Consider the following 18,109-nt stretch of genomic DNA (forward strand, 5'->3'; position numbering starts at 1 on the left):
ACCCAGGTCCCCCCATTACACAAAGGGCAGGGCTTTCTGTACCCGCGTCCTTTGGGGTTCATATCCCGCTCAATGAAGAGCACACTTGCTTTCTTCTCCCGCCGCTTCACACTTTTGACCTGGGGGGGGGGTCATCCCAGAAAACAGCGTCACAAGCACTCGTGGGGCCGGGCTGTGGATTTCAGGCACCCAGCCCCACCCCCACCGCCACATAATCTTGAGAAGGGGCACAGGGGACGTGACCAGGTCGGAGCGCTACATACAGCCTGGGGACCCGGGCTGCTTTGTGCAGTGTCGCACTGAAGCCAAACCCAGGGTTTCTGTTTAAGTCTCTTTTTTGGGGGGTCCTGAGGGTCTCCCCCCAAGGCCGGGCTGGCCTTGAACTCAACATCGAGCGTCCTGCCTCAGCCTTCCTACTGCAGGATGACAGGCATGCGCGACTGTGCCCAGCTCTCAGGCCCTGCGCAGGGCTGGCTCCAGCAGCCTGGCAAGGCACCATATCACAGTCTGTTTTCCACCCTGCTGCTGTTCATGGCGCTGGGGAGCCAACTCAGGGCCCTGTACATGCAAGGAAAGAGCTCGGCCACTGAGCCACATCCCCAACCCATCAGACCCGGGCACCCGAGTGACCACCAGGCCAGCAGGGACCCCAGATCTGGACTCGGCAGAAAGCTGCAGGGAGGCCAGGAGGGGTCATGCACACCGACTCCCTCCAGCCAGGCCGAGGGGCTCCCGGGAGTCCCCGCTCGGCTGCATGCATGGACCGAGCCCTGCCTTTTCTGTCACCTCAGCGGCCCGTGTGGGGGCGCCTTGGTGGTGTGGCTCAGGTCAGGGCCGGTAACACAGCATGAGCGTCACCTGCTGACCGCAGAACAAAAAAAACCTCCCGGACAGAAACGTCATGGCTTCTTGATGAAAAAAAATTATAAACAGCCCGGCCTGGGGGTCTGCTGAGCCAATAGCAGGTCCTGGGTGCATCCCCAGAACTGCAAAAAATAAAAAAGTTAAATTTAAAAGCAAAAAAAAAAAATTTAAATTAAAACTTCAATCACTGGGCCTGGAAATTAGTGCTGCAGCAGAGCGCCTGCCTGGCAAGGAAAAAGTGGTGAGTCTGATCACCAGTACCAAAAAAAGAAAAAGAAAAAGAAAAGATCCTTCAACAACTGCACCTCAAACAGTCAGAAAGGGAACATGAGGGGAAAAATATGAAAGAGGAAAAAAAGGGTCCTAGATGCAAAGGAAAAAAAAAAGGTCCTTAGAAAAAAAAAGGACCCAACACCCTTGGTCCCCCCAAAATAACCAGCACACAGACACATGGACAGAGCAAAGCTGAGCTGAGCCTTGCCTGGGCTCACTGAACCCACAAGCAAACTCCTACTTACCTGCAAGCACCTCTTCCTACAAGCCACAAAACCGGCCACCCGGGTGTGGCCACCTGGCCACAAAACCTACATTGGTCAGCTTTACTGGGGGGAAAAAGTTTTGAATTGCACAATATTTAACATGAGCAAAAGCTGACATTGTTTGACTTTTAGTGGTACTGAGGACTGGACCCCAGGGCTTATCCCTGACCTACACCCCGAGCCTTTGTCCGACAGGGTCTTGCCAAATTAAATTAGTAAGTTGCCTGGGCTAGGCTGGAACCTGGTGATCCCCCTGCCTCAGCTTCCACAAAGTGCTGGGATGCCAAGTACGTACCACTGTGCCCAGCATACTACGCTGTTTTTAAGGAGGTTTTCCTAGGTCCACCTGCTATGAATTTGGCCTGTGCACCTCACACTAAACTGCTCCCGAGTGTTCGAGCCCCTGTGTCAGGGAATTGGGTCCCTGGTCTTGCGTCCCGCCACTCCGCCAAGGTTCCCAGCAATCGCAAAAGCTGGACACCCACCCGCCCAGGGCAGAGGATGGGGGAGCCCTGGACACAGAGACCAGCTGCTGAGAGGGGACAGAGGTGACTCTTACCACTGCTGGCCAGAACGGGTATTTTTGGTATTTAAGCCACACCAGCATTCCTACTTCAAATGAACGTGGTTCTAGAATGAATGAATGAAAGAAAGAAAGAAAGAAAGAAAGAAAGAAAGAAAGAAAGACAAAAACAAAAAGAAAAAAGAGACAAGGCAAACCCTTATCAGGGAGTAAGCATAGCAACTTGAGAAAAAACCCAGTCCTCCGGACACTACCAACCCCGGTCTGAACACAAGTCACCCCCGAGGTCGCCAGCCTCTCTGAGGCAGCACCGTCACCCGTGTCCCCGGGGGCACTGCCAGTTGGGAGACCCCACGGCACACGACAGTGGCTCTGTGTGGTGCAATGCAGGTGCCCTGGCGGCGACCACAGGGCCGGGGTGGCGGGAGACGTCCAGAGCGGTAGAAGGGGCCCCGGCTCCTGTATTTGCAACTTCTGTAAACCTCAAACAAATGCGCAACAATACTCCGAAACACAACTTTTGTGTGTTTCACAGCTCCAAAAGCTGTGAAATGAAAGAGCGCAGGAGGACAGAGAAACTGGCTCTCGGCAACCGGTGAGCGCCAGGCCCAGGAGCGCCTTTGGAACATGCGTGCCTGAGAAAGGAGGTCTTCAGACGGGAGGGAAATCATTCAAGTCACAAAGGAATCAAAAATTTGTTTTACAAACAAAAACTTTCTCTCTACACACAATCCCACCGCCAGGCATCCCAGGAGGCTGAGGCAGGGCAGCTCCGCCTCACAAAACCAAAAAGAGTAACTGAAGAAATAAAAAAAAAAGACAAGAAACAAAAAGAAAAAGAAAATCCCCAGGATAAGTGAATTATCTAAAAATTTAAAACCCCCCAACAGGAAAACCACTAGAAAGCTGCAGCCATTCCTGAATCTATGGGGTCACGGCCATCTGACCGGGGAGCAGGGGAGGAAGCCAAGTATTTGGCTGTGAAGTAAAAACAGTAAAAATAAAAGCCGCACGGAAAGGGATGCCAGGCAGGAAAGGCTGTGACTCCAGCAGGGGATGTCCCCTTGCAAAGATGCCCCTTTGCAGAGACACTGGGCTTCCTCAAGCCCCAGGGGCTGGCACACACCCCAGCTGGGCTCAGGGCTCAGGGCCAGGCTCGCCCAGCGGGTGACATCCAAGACCCCCTGGGAACGGAGCCCGGATCTGGCACTAGTAGGAGAAACCATGGCAGTGCTGTGGGTGTGAGGCTGACCCGGGTCACCCCGACCCCGGCTGGTGGTAGCGGACGTCCTAGGGTCCTCCCAAGGCGATCACAGCCACGGGAGAATGGATCCGGGAGGCGACTCTCCAGAAGGCCACCGCAGGGGGACAGAAGCAGCCACCACTGTGGGAGGGGAGGGGACAGGCTGCTGAGGGAAGGCTGGGTACAGGGTGACCTGGCGACAAACAGGGAACCGGTCACCACTACAGACAACCGGACCATAGGGAAATGCAAAAAAAAAAGTCTGAGTCCGTGGTTCGTAAAGAACAAAAAAAAAACAAAGAAAACCAGAGAAAAAAAAGAGCTGCACGGGTGTTCCTGTGGAGGACGACACGCACCCAGCAGCTGAACAAAGGGCCAGCCACGAAGCAAACCCGGGCCCACGCGCACGCGCACTTGGGCTGCAGCCCTGCGGGTGCCCCCGGTGTAGAACACTGGCGATGGGTCCCCGGACACCCCGTACAGGCTTGGAACCTGTTGTTCTCGCCAGATGAGCGGCCACCGTCGCCCCAGGTAAAGCCAGATGCACCCACTGAGGCGCTCCGTTCCACCCTGGCTTCCCTGTCTGCCACTGAGCCTCTGCACCCCGATGGCCCTGTGGCAACATGGCTTTGGGGTGGGGGGTATAGGACAGCTAGCTGTCCCTGCACCGAGGCCACCATGGCCAGCTGCGGTGAGGCAGTGTACGGCCACGCCCAAAGGGGGGCAGGCCACAGAGCCCCTCTCTTCCTTGGCATCCTCTTCCCTAGAAAGGGGCACAGGAGGACCCGGGCTTCAGAGCTGCCGGCCAGCGCAGGGCGCTCTCTCTGGGAACCCCCTTTTCTTCTCTTTGTGTAGGACGAGAACACGGCCCCGCTCATCGACCCCCATGCCAGGGTAGCACACAGACACACTAGATGGTAGGGACCCCTCTGGGAGGCGCAGGTACGATCTTGGGGACAGCAGCCCATTTTCCCTGTATGCTAACTGTCCCCATCCACACTGCTGGCCCAGCCTGAGGCCCAGCCCCGTCCTCTCCTACCGTGATACAAGAGGATTCTCGGAGGCTCCTCCTCCTCCTCTTCCTCCACGGTGGGGTTGCTGGAATTAAACTCTGGGTGCTCCTGGGAAGCTTGAAGGTCTGCCAGAACAGGAGGGGACACTGTCACCGTGAGGCACTGTCCCCGGAGAGGCACCTGGGCTGTATCAACCTAACAGGAAAAGCCCCATACTCCCCCATCTGCACAGGGCACCCCGGATGGAGTACAGTGCCCGATTCTCTCCTCGGTGCTGTGAGTGGGACTCCGGTCCTTGTGCATAGAGGGCATTTTTGAGAAAAATAAGACATGGCCTAAACAGACAGGGACAGGGCCAACCTTTCATGTCCTAAGAGACAGAGGTCACCGTGGGGCAGCAGCCCTGGGTGGGGTTTCCTCCTTTCCTTCACAGCACAAAGCACTGAGGGGAACACAAGAGGGGGTCCCAGGGTCCCAGAGCTAACTGCAAAGGGGACAGGTCAAGTTGCTTCCCTGGCAAGGGAGAGGACAGGCTCCCTGCAGCTGTTGCAGGCACAGGGACACTGTCTCAAGCAAGAGGTCAGCAGACGCTGAGATCCCGTCCTGTGTCTGCCGCAGCCGCGGCCGAGGCCGGAGCAGCCAGACAGCAGGCTGGATGTCAGCATTAGCATTTCAAGGGAGCCACGGACACCGGTGAGGTTAAGCCAGGAAAAGCCAGCGTGCACGGGGCCGCCCGTGGGGGAGCTCCTGGAATTGGGCCTTTGCCACCCCTTTGGCCCACCCTGCCTCTCAGAGGGGACAGCATTCATGCCAAGCATGGTTTCAAAGAATAAACGGCAGCTCCTCGGGGCCTGGGACACAGTGCTCCCCCAGCCCCCCACTTCCTCAGCATCACCAGAGCAGCCTGCGCTGGGCTCCCCCACCCTCTAGTCCGAAACAAAAATTAAAACAAATATTTGGGAGAAGTTGGAAGGAATTATAGCTCAGCGGGGAGACAAACACAAAGGAATGAGAAATCTCTGCCCACGATCTATTCTGGTGATGGTTTCACTACAATCCGGTTAAAAATACCCCAGTGCCCGCCTGCCAGGCTGTGGAGCCCGGCTCCAGCTTCCCTTCCCGGGCTGGCAGATAGGGACGGTCACCCTGTGCCTGTTACCTTCCTCCAGCCTGTCGCTGCTGCCACCATCCTGGAGGCAAGGGGGCTGCGTGTCCTCTACCGCGGTGTCTGGGGAACAAGGGCCAGTGGCAGTGCTTCGCAGGGTCATGTTCGCCCTGGGCCGCAGCCCAAGGGACAGCTCCCGCTCCAGTGGGGTGACAGGTGGCCTCAGGCGCGGCCTCTTTGCAGGGGGCTCTGCAGCCCTCTCTGGAGCTGGGACCACCGTGAGGCTGCCGGATGGCAAACCGGGGTCGTGTCCTTCAGCTCGGGCGCATGGATCATCCTCCCGGGCTCGGGGCGGCGAGGTCTGGCCTGTGCCTGGCTCCTCACTCGGTGGCCCACAAAGGGCAGATGCCTCCTCCTGGCACCGACCCGATCTCTGGGCCAAATTCCTCCCTCTCCTCTTGGCAAGAGTGTGACCCGTGCGGTGGCCCCACTCGCTGCCATCCCGAGGGCTGGCTCCAGCTGGAGCCGCGGACAGGGTCCCTGGGGCCTCGCTTTTCCCCAGCCCTTTCTTGGGGTCCACTTTGAACTCAGGGTCTTTTTCCGCAGTGGACGGACGGGAACCGGCGGAGGCATCTTCCCGGAAGAAAGAGGGAGAGTTTCGGAGGGAGGAGGCGGCCTCGGTGGGCTGCTTCTCCCGGCGACATTCGTTGGACCCGCTTCTCCTCGCGGGGCTTTGCCGGCTCCAGCTGCTGTCCTCGTTCAGGACATCCAGGGCCACCCGCAGCGAGCGTCGGTAGGTCAGCTCCTCCAGGGGTGCGGCGGGGACCTCATGCTGCGAGGCTGCGGTGACAGGAAGGACAGGGCACCCAGTTAGGGCCAGGGACGCACGCGGACAACCGTCACAGCCTGGCCTCCAACGCTCCGCGCTGTGCAACTGTCACCACCAGCCCACGTCCGCGAGGGAGTGAAGGGCAGGCCTGACATCCCTCGCTCTCCCCTGAAAAGGGAACAAAGCTGCAGAACAGCCATTCATCCAGGGCTGGCGACCTTTTTTTTTTTTAAGTTTTTTTTTTTTTTTTAGATGTACTGACCTTAACCTGATTGGCTGAAAAGATAAATTCCTCCAAGTTACAAAACACCACTGTGAACAAAATGTATTCAAATGTTTTGCAAATCCTCTCTCTGCCTTACAATTTCAAATTCAATCAGGGTCAATAAAAACCAATGCCAACTAAATACAGGACGCTGCTGCCAGGGTATTGGGGGAGGGGGCGGCGGCAGGGGAAGGCTCCACCGGTCAGAAAAGACTCATTGTGGGCCGGGTGTTTCCTTCACTGCCCTGCAAGGGCGTTTCAAAGCCAGCAAAGCCCGCGCCGGGCCGCTGGCAGGGCCCATCCTCCCGCCGCAAGTTTTATTTATTCATTCCGACACACAGACACGGCGCTACTTATTTGAACAAGATGATGGATGTAATATCACAACTCAGCGGGCATAATGCCTCAATCCAAACAGTATTTTGCCCCTGTTTAATATTAAAAGCGCCAACGAGTCACCAGCCGGCCCCCTGCCCCCGCCCAGTCGGAACCCACGACAAGGACGCCATCGGGGACGTGGTCAGCGCCACCTGCGGCAGGCGGCGATGGAACTGGCTCCCAACAATGGCAATTTTTCCTGGGGACCCAGGGAACTGGGTCTAGCTTTATGAATGTCGTGGGAAAGAAGTCGGGTCTACCTTTTCACAAAACCCAACAGTTCCTGGCCGGCAGAACAGACCTGGTCACTATGAGAGAGACACAATTCTTCTGCATTTGGGTCTGTTGGGCCGAGACCCGAGCTGTGTGTGTGTGTGTGTGTGTGTGCATGCGTGTGTGCGTGCTGGTGTGACACAGCTCATGCAAAATCACTTCTCAGCTGTGAAATGCAAGAGTGAAGATGCTCGATTGCACACCATGGAGGAAGAAATGAAGAGCCGCTCCCCACTCGCCCAGCGTGGCGGCCCACGCCGCAGGCGCCCACCATGGCGCCAACACAGCCGCAGGCGATGCCAGCCACCCCCTGGGCACAGGGCCAACTGTCCTTGCTCCCCTGGGCTCCCCTCTGGAAGGTCAAACACAGCCTCAAAGTACAGGTGGGGAACAGACCAGCCAGGGGGCGACAGGGTCACCTTACCATCCCACTGTGGGTGGGCAGAGGGAAAGGAAGACCCTGCTCACAGGGGCGCTTCTGCAAGTCCTGTGAGCACAGCTGGCCACAGGGACAGAGATGGCCTTGAACTTGTATCAAATAGGACTAATGGCCAGGCACCAGGGTGCGTGCCCATCATCCTTCGTATTTGGGAAACTGAGGCAGGAGGCTCACAGGTGCAAGGGCAACCCGGGTAACTCAGCAAGACTTGTCTCAAAACAAAAATAAAAAGGGCTGGGGACGTAGCTCAGTGGTAAAGCGTTTGCTTGGCACAGGCCAGGCTTTGGGTTCCATCCCCAGCACTGCGAAAGAAAAAGCCACATGTGGTGATGTACACCTGTCATCCCAGCACCCAAGAGGCTGAGGCAGGAGGATCACCAGGAGTTCAAGGCCGGCCTGGACAACATAGTATGATTCTGTCTCAGGAAGAAAAAAAAAAACCCATCCACACAAAAAGAGTAAGACTGGTTCTCAGGCCACGTTTCAGAAATGCCTCTGGAAACAGATTCGTTTTCTTCACTCTCCTACAGGAACGGGCACCGGGCAATCTCTTACCTCCAGCGCTGAGTCCTCAAATTTTCACCCCCTCCCTCTCATCGCACTAGACCTAAGGGCCCCGGAAACAGGCTCTCACCCAGGCACGAGGCAATTTTCTCAATCTGAGACTTCTTCAGGGTCTCCACTTCTGTGCTTTTCACCTTAATTCTGCAGAGACAGAAAATGACCGTGACATACCACTAGCCAAGGCTGCCAAAGACATTTTCAAACATGTTTTTCTTTAGACAACAAAAGAATTAAATTCATTTTCCTCCTCAACCTTGCACTTACACCAAAAGTCCCAGCCAACTAGGAATTCGCCTGCCTGAGGTTAGAGACAACTAGGACCCTGATGGATGTGGGGGGAAGTTGGGGTTTTTTTTTCTTCTTCTCCTTTTTCTTTTTTTCCTCTTTTAAAACAGAAAAGGTTGGCTGGCGTTAAGAGTAAAAATGAATTCAAATTGTGACTTTTATGAGGCAAATCCGACTTTCAACTACACAAATAACTCCTTTGTTGGGTTTTCAGAGTAGCTGATAATGTCACTAAAAGCTGTTTACAGCCCAGCAGGCGTGTTTTAGTTTAAAAGGATGCGTTTTCCTTTTAAACTCAAGTATTCAATTACCTTCCCAGCCGCGGGGAGAAGCAAGCTGGGGCCAGGCGGGCTCAGGAGACGGGAGGAGTGAGCAGGGGAACCTCCAGACACAGAGGAAGGCGACAGAGACAGGGCCAGAGGCAGCCGGGGACAGCTCTTTCAGAAGTGGCCAATCTGACACTCGATGTGCCAAAGCCACAGTCCCATATCACTTGGGCACACTAACTGCCACCCGTCCAGATGGCCTGCAACTTCCCACTGCCAGGTAACGAAGGGCACAACTGATGTCAAAAGCCACCACATCCATGGGCTGGAAATTTTTGTTTATTGGGGCAAAAGCCTCGAACCCCAAATGTGTCAAAAATCACTGGGCCTGCCAGAGGGGTTTCGGAAACAAGCCACACTCATGAAAGAAATGTCCCCGTGTGGGCCCTGCATGTAATTTCTATCCACTCAAGTCTCGTACCCATGTCTCTGCCTGGGAAGCCGTGTTTCCATCTTTAGCCTCCAAACTAGCATAAAATAATGCCAGCACTGGCTTCATGTGGGTATCAAAGCGATACCACAAATGAGGGGCACTAACTGAAGAGCTAATAAGCTTTTAAAACAGGACTTCATGTGAGGGTGGGGCGGCATCAGAAAAAAAAATAGTACTTAAAAAAAACACAACACTTAACTTTTCATCTAGCGAGAGTATCTGCACATCTAGAAAGGTCTCCTTTTCTCCCTTATCGTTTGTTGAAGTCTTAGGTCCATCCAAAACCTACTTTTAAAACACAAACCAAAACAAATCCTTGTTACAAAGACAAAATGACTGACAAAAGAAACAGAGGCAACTCATGAATAAAAGTACAGCAAGTATTTCTTGGGGCAGACAACCACAGAATTTCAGGGACACCTTGTCGAATCTTCTTTAATTCTGATGGGGAAATCGAGGCATGGGGTGGGGAAAGGGCCAGCGATGATCCCTGTGCAGGACCTGGCCTTTCTCGATGTCCGGCCCAGCATTTCCTGTTGAATTGCTGGGAGGCGTCCCCAAAACACCACAGTTATTTACTATCTCAGAGGCTTCCTGCCAGAAATTCCCTTGAGTCACAGCCTTCCCGTGCCTTTTTATAGCTGACTGTTATTTTTTTCCTCCATCTTTTTTAGTGTGGCAAAGAAAAAAAAAAGATACTTCCAGAAGTAGACCTCATAAGCACCAGACCAAAACCCCATTAAGTGGGGGACACGATTCGGTGCCAACAGATCCCGAAGCCAACCGTTCAGGTTCAATTATTCCATCCAAGCCACTCCTAAGATTTCAGAGCCTGATAGAGATTTTACTTGTCACCTGAAAGTCATTTCTAATTCCCGAAATTACAGAATAATGGCTGTCACCTTTGCAGGCCATGATCGCTCTTCCCATCTGCAGAGGACGTACTTGGCATCCGTCATGATTTATACTCATGTGGCAAGTGGTAATGATTTGGCACAAACAAAGTGCTTCAAGGTCTGCCGCTGATGTGCCCTGCAACGAAATGCGAGCAGCGGTTTAGGAACTCTTTGCTGGGATTTCAGCGCCGCGGCTTCCCTCAAGGGCAAAGGTGAGCTTGGCTGCTTCTACTTCAGCTCAAGGTACACGTGTGCAAGCCCCCAAACAGACTGACAAATGCCCGGCCTCGATACCTGAGGAAGTGCTTGCATTTTTTGTTTTGTTTCTGAAGTAAAGCTGATTCCCTCCCCACGGTTCTTTCCAGATTAGTTTTAAAGGGCTCCTGAATAAATCATCTCCGTGCTAAAGGCCTGCCTGCCCCCAACCTGGGCACTGGGGGCATTTTAAACAATCGGAACTTACAACCTCCTCTCCTGGAGGGGTTCACAGTGACCATAGCCCGCAAAACCCAGAGAGGTCCACAACGGGGCTTCTGGCTGTCATGTCCCTTAAAGGATGGGGACAGCTGCAGACTGTGTACCACGTTCAGAGGAGACTCCCTTGGCTATGCGCAGAAATGGAAAGGGGTGTGTGTGGGTGTGGTGGGGTTCACAGCAGCAGCAAGAGGCGGATCGAGGTGCAGAAGCGGGGTTCACAGCAGCAAGGAAAAAGGGATGCGAAGCAGCAGGAGGGCGCTCCAAAGAGCCAGTTCAGGCAACGGTGGAGACTGAGGCAGCAGCAGTTGGAGGGCTCAGGCTGCAGCGATAGTGTTTGTGCAGCAAGCATGGGGATTCGGGCCAAGGAGATGGAGGTTCAGGGCGCAGGGGCGGGGCACTTGGGGGCTTGCAAAGACGGGAATCGAGGGGTGCAAGGATGCGGATCAGGCCGCAAGGACAGGGAACGGGCCGCAAAGAGAGGATCGGGCCGCAGGGACGGAATCCGGGCTACAAGTACCGGGGACTCGGGCCGCAGAAACGGGGTTTGCGCAGAGGCAGGGTTAGGGTCAGGAGGCACCAGGCGCCCGCCGGGAAGATTCTGTGGCAGGAGCCGCCCCTCCCCCAGGCCCGCCGGCCCGCGCGGCCTCCAAACCGCCCGGCGGAACCAAGAGGCGATCCGGGCCGGGCTCACCGGCGCCCAGGCAAACCCTAAGAGGCGCCCAAGTCTAGGCTGCAAGGCCGCGGCGGCCCCAACGGCGCCCGACAACCGCCGCCGCCCGCCCCCGCGCTCACCGCCTCCGCCGCCGCGCCGCTCCCCGCGGGCCGGGGGCGGAGCCTGCCTCGCGGCGGCGCCAAAGCCCACCTCTACCGTCACCCAATGAGACGCGTGCGCCGTCGCCCCGCCCTTGACCACGCCCCCGTACGTACGATGTCCCGCCCCCGTCGAACGCCGGTTACGCCCCTTCCACCATGTTCACCTTCCCGCACATGCGCAAGAAGCAGGCTTTTAAAGCCCTGCCGGACTAGGGCGTCCACCTTCCCACGCCTCCCCTCTTAGTCATCCGTTCACACGCCCGAGCTGGTCTCTCTTATCTCTGTGGGAAGAAGACAGACGCACATGCCTGACCCCGCAAAACCAGATTCCAACCTCAAAATGAGGGCGACTCCTCCCTGTGCACCGCAGGGGGTATCACCCCCCAAACCAGTCTGGGACCTGAACCCAGGGGCTTTGCCCTGCGCTACATCCCGACCCCTTTTTTAAATTTTTACTTTGAGACAAGTTCTCACTAAATTGCACAGGCTGGGCTGGGCCTAGAGATACTCCTACCTCAGCCTCCCAGGACTGTAGCTTCACGGTATTCAGTGAAAGAGAGGAATTAGGACCAGAGATGACAATCAGGGGTACGAAGCGGGCTTCCCGGGGGCTTCCAGGTCTCCACAGAGTCCCCCCGAGTCCTGGGCTAATGTGGCGGCAGGGAGAGAAGGAGAAGCATCCAGGGCCCCAGGAAAGTGGGAGAGACAGTGTGGCGCTTTGAGGAGGAGGTTACCATGGACCTGTAAAGCAAGGGACTGTCACAGGGTCACAGATCAGGAGGTCACATAACTGGTACCGGTGATGCCCCTTTTTTTTTTTTTTTAATTGTACCAAGAATTGAACTTAGGACCTTGTGCTTGCCAAGCAGGTGCTTATGCTGCTGAGCTATATCTCTGGCCTTTTTGTTCCTCTTCCTCTTTGAGACAGGGTTTCACTATGCAGTTCAGGCTGGTCTCCAGCTGACTTGGTAGCCCAGGCTGGTCTCAGACTTAGAATGATCCTCCTGACTCAGCATCCCAGGTTTTTTCTTTCTTTCTAAACAGGGTCTCCTAATCCCAGCCCTCAGGAGGCTGAGGCAGGAGAATGGTTGCGAGTTCGAGACCAGCCTGGGCTACAAAGTGAGCACAAGGCCAGCCTGAACTGCATAGCACAAGACTCTGTCTCAAAAAAGACAAAAAAAAAACCAAACAAATCAGGCTGGGGATTTAGGTCAGTGGTTGTGAGTTCGATTATGGTACCAAAAAAAAAAAAAAAAATACACCAGGGTCTCCCTGCAGTTCAGGCTGGTCTTGACCTCACTGTGCAACGCAATCCAGCCTCAAACTCACAGTGATCTTCCTGCCTCATCTTCCAGAGTACCCAGCAATGTCCCTGTCCTTCCCAGGTGAGGCAGACGAGGTGGTGACTAGGGCCAGAGCTTCAGAGCATGCCACAAGCCAGCTCTGGGCTCTGATTGGCCCCTAGCTCATAGCTCTGCTGGGTGGACACAAAGGAGCAGCCTTCCCCTCCTGTGCATGCCTCCCCAGTCAGGGCTGGTGACCTGCACAGAGCCATCGTTGACCATCTATGGAACTCGAGTGGGGACATAACCCACACATGCATTGTTAATAAGGTCAGGTGACACCCAGGTTCACGCCCCGTGGTCCCCTTATGACCTAACTAGGTCCTTGGATGGACAGGAGTTTCTCCCCTTTCTGAGGCGATTCTGATGCCCAGCTCAGCTGCTTTGGAAAACACAGACGCATTACTGCTCACCAGGCACATTGCTTGTAGGTGTTAATCTTTGATTTGGTTCATGGTTGAGTACCACGCTTAATACATTTCCTCCGCTCATCACGTTAACAGAAATGAGAGAAATCACCCCGATTGGCCCCCATGCAGGGAGCGCAGGGAATCATGGGGTTTCTGCATCCTCACAGTGCATGGGCCGTGTGCAAACCCTCTGAGCTAGCCATATCCCCATCCGAGCACTCGCCCCAAAGGATGTCCTCAGACAGGCAGGATACTTTTTGCATCATTACTATGGTGGAGGTTTTGTTGCCTACTGTTTTGTTTGTTTGTTTGAGACAGGGTCTCACTATGTAATCCAGCCTGGTCTCCAACTTGTGATCCTCCTGCCTCAGCCTCCTGAGTGCTGAGATTGCAGGTGTGCACCAACGTCACCATGCCCAGGTGTTATTATTATTATTACCATTATTGACCACAGAGGAGAGAGGACCCAAGACCCCTGCAATGAGCCACAGTACTCAGCCCTTTAAATGTTTATTTTTTGAAGACAGGGCCTCCGTAAGTTGCTAAGTTGCCTAATTGCTCAGGCCCGACTCAGACGTTCTGTCCTCCTGCCTCAGCCTCCCAAGTGTGAGGCATCAGGCCTGGCCATGACAGGCCACACTTTTTACATTATCATGTTCTTACTGGCTTGTCACAGTCTGTGTCACTTGTCACGTATTATAAATGATAGGAGAGAGAGAAAATTAATACACCAGCTGGCATCGGAATTCATTGTAGAGACTCACCGAGGCTTGTTTAGGAAAATACCTTAATTAGTCCTAGGGGTTGTGCAGCCGCCCCGAGGACATCCGATGAAAAGGACCCACAAAGACACCGCCAGCCTCCACTGCAGGAGAAAATAGCTTCAGTCTGCAGGGCAGAGCAGGAGGAGCTTCCGAGCAGTGGGGACATGTAGAGATCAAGAGACAGAGCTGCAGGGCGGGGAGACAAAGGCAGAACAGAACAGATGGGATATTGGGTGACTGCGAGTGTCACCTTCCGGACCCCTGGGATTGATGTGGAGACAGGGAGACCTTCTCCTCACCGAACCTGCTCAGCTAAAACAGAACAAAAGCCAAGAGTGGTGGCGCACACCTATGATCCCGGCACGAGGGAGGCCGAGGCAGGAGGGTTGCGGCAAGTTTGAAGCCCACCGGGGCTACATAGTGAATTCAGTGGCAGCCTGAACGGTGAGAGACCCTGTCTCAAAAACCATAAAAAATGAAATAAAAAATAAGGCCAAGGATATAGCTCCAAGGTATAAGCACCTATCTGGCAAGCACAAAGCCCTGAGTTTGATTTCTGGTAGCAATAAAATACAAATAAATAAAAAACAAAAATAAAACATAAGACAGGCACAGAAACAGGCAGGTCTCGCATTCCAGGCATATACCTGTGGCCGCTCAGCACGCACTTAATAACAACACTCTGGGAGGCTGAGGCAGGGGCATCTCACATTCCTGTCCACTTGGGCAGTTTAGAAACACTAAGACCCTGTTTCAAAAGATTTAAAATAAGAAAGGCTGGGGATGTGGCTCAGTGCAAAGGCCTGAGGGTCAGTCCTAAATACTGAAAAGAAAAAAAACGTAATGTTATAGTATGCACACCGATAAACCCTGGGGAGGCTGAGGCAGGGGATCACTGCTGATGGTTCCAGGCCAGGCTAGACTACAGTGAACTTAAAGTCATCCTGAACCCCAATAGCAGCAGGTTGTGGGTAGGGGCGCCCCAGGAGGCTGGGGTGGGAGGGGCTCTTTTCCATCATGCACCCAGTGTTTTACAGATTACCTTGGGGCTGTACTGCCTCTGTGTGTGTGTGTGTGTGTGTGTGTGTGTGTGTGTGTGTGTGAATTATTTTGTTTGCCTGTGGGTTTTGGGGGTGGTTTTTTGGTATCAGGGATCAAACTCGTGACCTCACACTTGCCAGGCAGGTGCTTATGCCACTGAGCTAAATCCCCTCCCCTGCTTGTGTTATTGTAAAAAAAAAAACATTTAAAATGAAGATAAAGCTATCTCTAAGCCTGGTGTGGTGATGCATGTCTGTCATTCCAGCACTCGGGAGGCTGAGGCAGGAGAATCGCTGTGAGGTCAAGCCAGCCTGGCCTACATGGTGAGTTGAAGTCCAGCCTGAACTGCATAGTGAGGCCTTGTCTAAAAGAATAAAAAGTTAAAAAATTATTGTTTCAAAGAAGAGTCAGTTTTACTGGAAATGAGATAACTTTATTTAAGATGGTTTTGAGTGGGGCTGAGGATTTAGCTCAGCGGCCTAAGCGCCTGCCTTGCAAGCAGGCAGTTGTGAGTTGTGAGATCGATCCCTGGTACCGATAAAAAGGAAAAAGACAAAAAAAAAAAAAAAAAAAAAGAGGGTTTTGAGCATCCTGACACACTTTTGAGATTCTAAAGCTGTCTCTATTGTGTGTGCCAGGAGCATCCCCAGTGTGACAGCCACAGAAGTCCTCAGACTCCAGCTAAGGTCTCACCTGGTCGGAAACTCCCGGGTTAAGGGTTCCCCTTGGCCCAGAGAAGCTCTTTCCCATGATCCTCCGCCCTGGCAAGACTGCAGGATGGGCCCACACTAACATCCAAACTCTCATCACTGCTGAGGGTTCCCAGGGGCAAAAGCGCCCCAGGTAATAATCAAGTTATGGACTAATTGCATCCCCAGCCACAGAGGTTCCTGGGAGTAGCAGGTCCCTGCGGGCTCCAAGTGACAAACACCTGGTACCTAAGCCCAACATGTGACCAATCACATGTGCGAGCACATGTGATTAATGGCAAGTGCCTGTTATCCTTGTGCGCTGGGAGGCGGAGGCAGGAGAATCTCAACTTTGAGCCCAGCCTGGACAACTTAGGAAAACCCTGTCTCAATTAAAAAAAAAAAAATGGGAGGTATAGATCCGTGCAAAGGCCCTGTGGTTCAATCCCCAGACCCAGAGAGACTCTGTCTCAAAAAACAAAACAGAACAGAACTGTGGAATGGGGAGTTGATGGCTGAGCAGGCCCCGGGAAGCTCCACACCTGGACCCCTGACCCTTATTTGCTGTCCCCTCCTTTATGCCAATGAGTCTCTTTCCTATTGTCACCACCCCCAGAAAAGCCTTGAGGAATAAGAAGTTCTAGAGGAGAATCCACCTGCAGGAAGGACTGTTTGGGGGAGGTTTGGTTTCCTTGCTTTTTGAGATGGGGTCTCACTCTGTAGCCCTGGCTGGCCTCAAACTCATGGTGATCTTCCTGCCTCAGTCTCCCAGATCCTGGAATGATAACTGAGCTGACACTGTCTTCTGTATTAGTCAGTGTCCCACTGGTGGCACAAGGAGAAAAGCTTTAGTATGGCTCAGGGTTTCAGAGGGTCTGGTCCATGGCTGGCTGACTGGCTCCCAGGCGGAAACACAGTGGCAGAAAAACACTGCTCCATTCAGGGCTTCTGGGAAGCAGACAGCAGACCAGAGAGGAGGAGCTGGGAGCCCGATCCAGCCCACACGAAGGCCCTTCGCTCAGTGCCCAACCCCAGGAAGCAAAAACTTAACAAACAGCCGGGCCCAGCTTTGCACGCCTGCAACCCCAGCTTCTCTAGAGGCTGAGGCAGGAGGATCCTCACCCTCAAGCCAGCGTGGGCAACTCAGCAAGATGTTGTTTCCAAATAAATAAAAAGGGCTGAAGTGTAGCACAGTGATAGAGCACCTGTGCGTTCAAAGCCCAGTGTTGGTTTTCAAAAATTATATCTAATATAAATATTGTTTTGTGCTAAAAAACACAACAAAACTAGTGAGTGCCCTAGCTCTTTCCTGGCTACCTCTCAGGACCGCTCCTTAGAGCTGTCTCCACTCTCACTTGTTTCCCCTGATACTCTTTGGAAACTCTGTGGGAGGCTGAGGCAGGAGGATCCCTGTGACTTTGAGGCCAGCCTGGGCTACACAGTGAGTTCAAGGCCAGTGTGAACTGCAAAGCGAGACCCTGTCTCAAAACAAAAACCAAGGGCCTGGGGATTTAGCTCAGCAGCATAAGTGCCTGCCTTGCAAGTGTATGGTCGTGAGTTCAATCCCCGGTATCGATAAAAAATGAAAAAGACACACACACACACATACACACACACAAAAAAAAGTGTACACTTCCTTGGATTTCAGCCTTGTCTCAAAATTGTAGAACTTATTCTTACAGATATAATTTTAGAACATTTTTGAGGCCAGGGATATAGCTCAGCAGCACGGTGCCTGCCTCACAAGCATGAGGTCTTGAGTTCGATTCCAGGGTCAAAAACTTATTACCCGCAAAAGAATCTCTGTCGGGCTGGGGACTTAGTCCTGGAGGGAGCATTTATCTAGCATCACGGGCCTCGGTTCTGTCCCCAGCAAAGGAGAAAATGAAAGAGGAGAAGCAGGGGAGCGGGGAGTGGAAGAAGAAGAAAGCAGCCCCTCCACGGCTTAGAACTGTCACCCCCAGCCCCAGCCCGCACAAGCCCACTTCCTGTCCCTGGAGTCACCTGTCCTGCTGTTCCCTATCCATGAAGGCCATGCTGTGAGTCCTCTGTGGCTGACATCTCTCACTGAGCCCAGTGTCCTCAAGGTCAGGCCATGCTGAGGCAAGTGGCACAACCATGTTCCTTTTCCTGGCTGAGTAATACTCCATTGTATAGCACCACACGATGAGTGACAGCCCCCCAGTCCACACCCTGATCCCTGGAACTGGTGAATGATACTTATTTTGCAGTACTGGGGTTTGAACCCAGCACCACATCCCCAGCCCTCATCTTTTTTATTTTGAGGCTAGGTCTTGTTAAATCACTGAGTTGTTCAGGCTGGGTTTCAACTTGTGATCCTCCTAGCTCGGCCTCCTAGAGGTGCTGAGATTGCAGGTGTTCCACTCTGTCCGTTCATCAATATTATGTATCAACATCATCATCATGATTATTGCACAGATTATCACAAATGCACTTTGAACTTGCTTTGAACATGTGGCAATCCTGGCCGGGCATGGTGGTCCACCCCTCTTGGGAGGGGTCCACCAGCACTTGGGAGGCTGAGGCAGGAGGATCTCTGTGAGTTGGAGACCAGCCTGGGCTACAGAGTGAGCTCA

General features: G+C 53.6%; 2 protein-coding genes across 4 annotated transcripts in view; one reads left to right on the forward strand and one right to left on the reverse strand.

The window, feature by feature from the left end:
- Pwwp3a (PWWP domain containing 3A, DNA repair factor) overlaps positions 1 to 18,109 on the reverse strand; it is a 29,860-nt gene that overhangs the window by 9,177 nt on the left and 2,574 nt on the right. The window contains exons 1-8 of one of the 3 annotated variants that reach the window (XM_004999269.4): positions 11,245 to 11,371; positions 9,982 to 10,111; positions 9,279 to 9,364; positions 8,106 to 8,176; positions 5,342 to 6,127; positions 4,209 to 4,307; positions 1,963 to 2,033; positions 43 to 119 (exon numbers count right to left, since the gene is read on the reverse strand). In XM_004999269.4, coding sequence (XP_004999326.1) covers positions 43 to 119; positions 1,963 to 2,033; positions 4,209 to 4,307; positions 5,342 to 6,127; positions 8,106 to 8,176; positions 9,279 to 9,364; positions 9,982 to 10,038 — 1,247 coding nt within the window. In that variant the 5' untranslated portion in view covers positions 10,039 to 10,111; positions 11,245 to 11,371. Of the gene's footprint in view, positions 1 to 42; positions 120 to 1,962; positions 2,034 to 4,208; positions 4,308 to 5,341; positions 6,128 to 8,105; positions 8,177 to 9,278; positions 9,365 to 9,981; positions 10,112 to 10,969; positions 11,135 to 11,244; positions 11,372 to 18,109 lie in introns of those variants that run through there. The other 2 variants (XM_004999270.4, XM_003460977.5) reach the window with 2 other exon arrangements.
- Positions 10,593 to 11,333, forward strand: LOC134471158 (protein FAM246C-like). The gene has a single exon (XM_063229141.1). The coding sequence runs from the start codon at positions 10,593 to 10,595 to the stop codon at positions 11,331 to 11,333; it is 741 nt and encodes a 246-aa protein (XP_063085211.1).

Source organism: Cavia porcellus, unplaced genomic scaffold, assembly GCF_034190915.1.
Source record: "Cavia porcellus strain 051 isolate PalLab524CR breed Dunkin Hartley unplaced genomic scaffold, mCavPor4.1 scaffold_17, whole genome shotgun sequence".
NCBI lineage: Eukaryota > Metazoa > Chordata > Mammalia > Rodentia > Caviidae > Cavia > Cavia porcellus.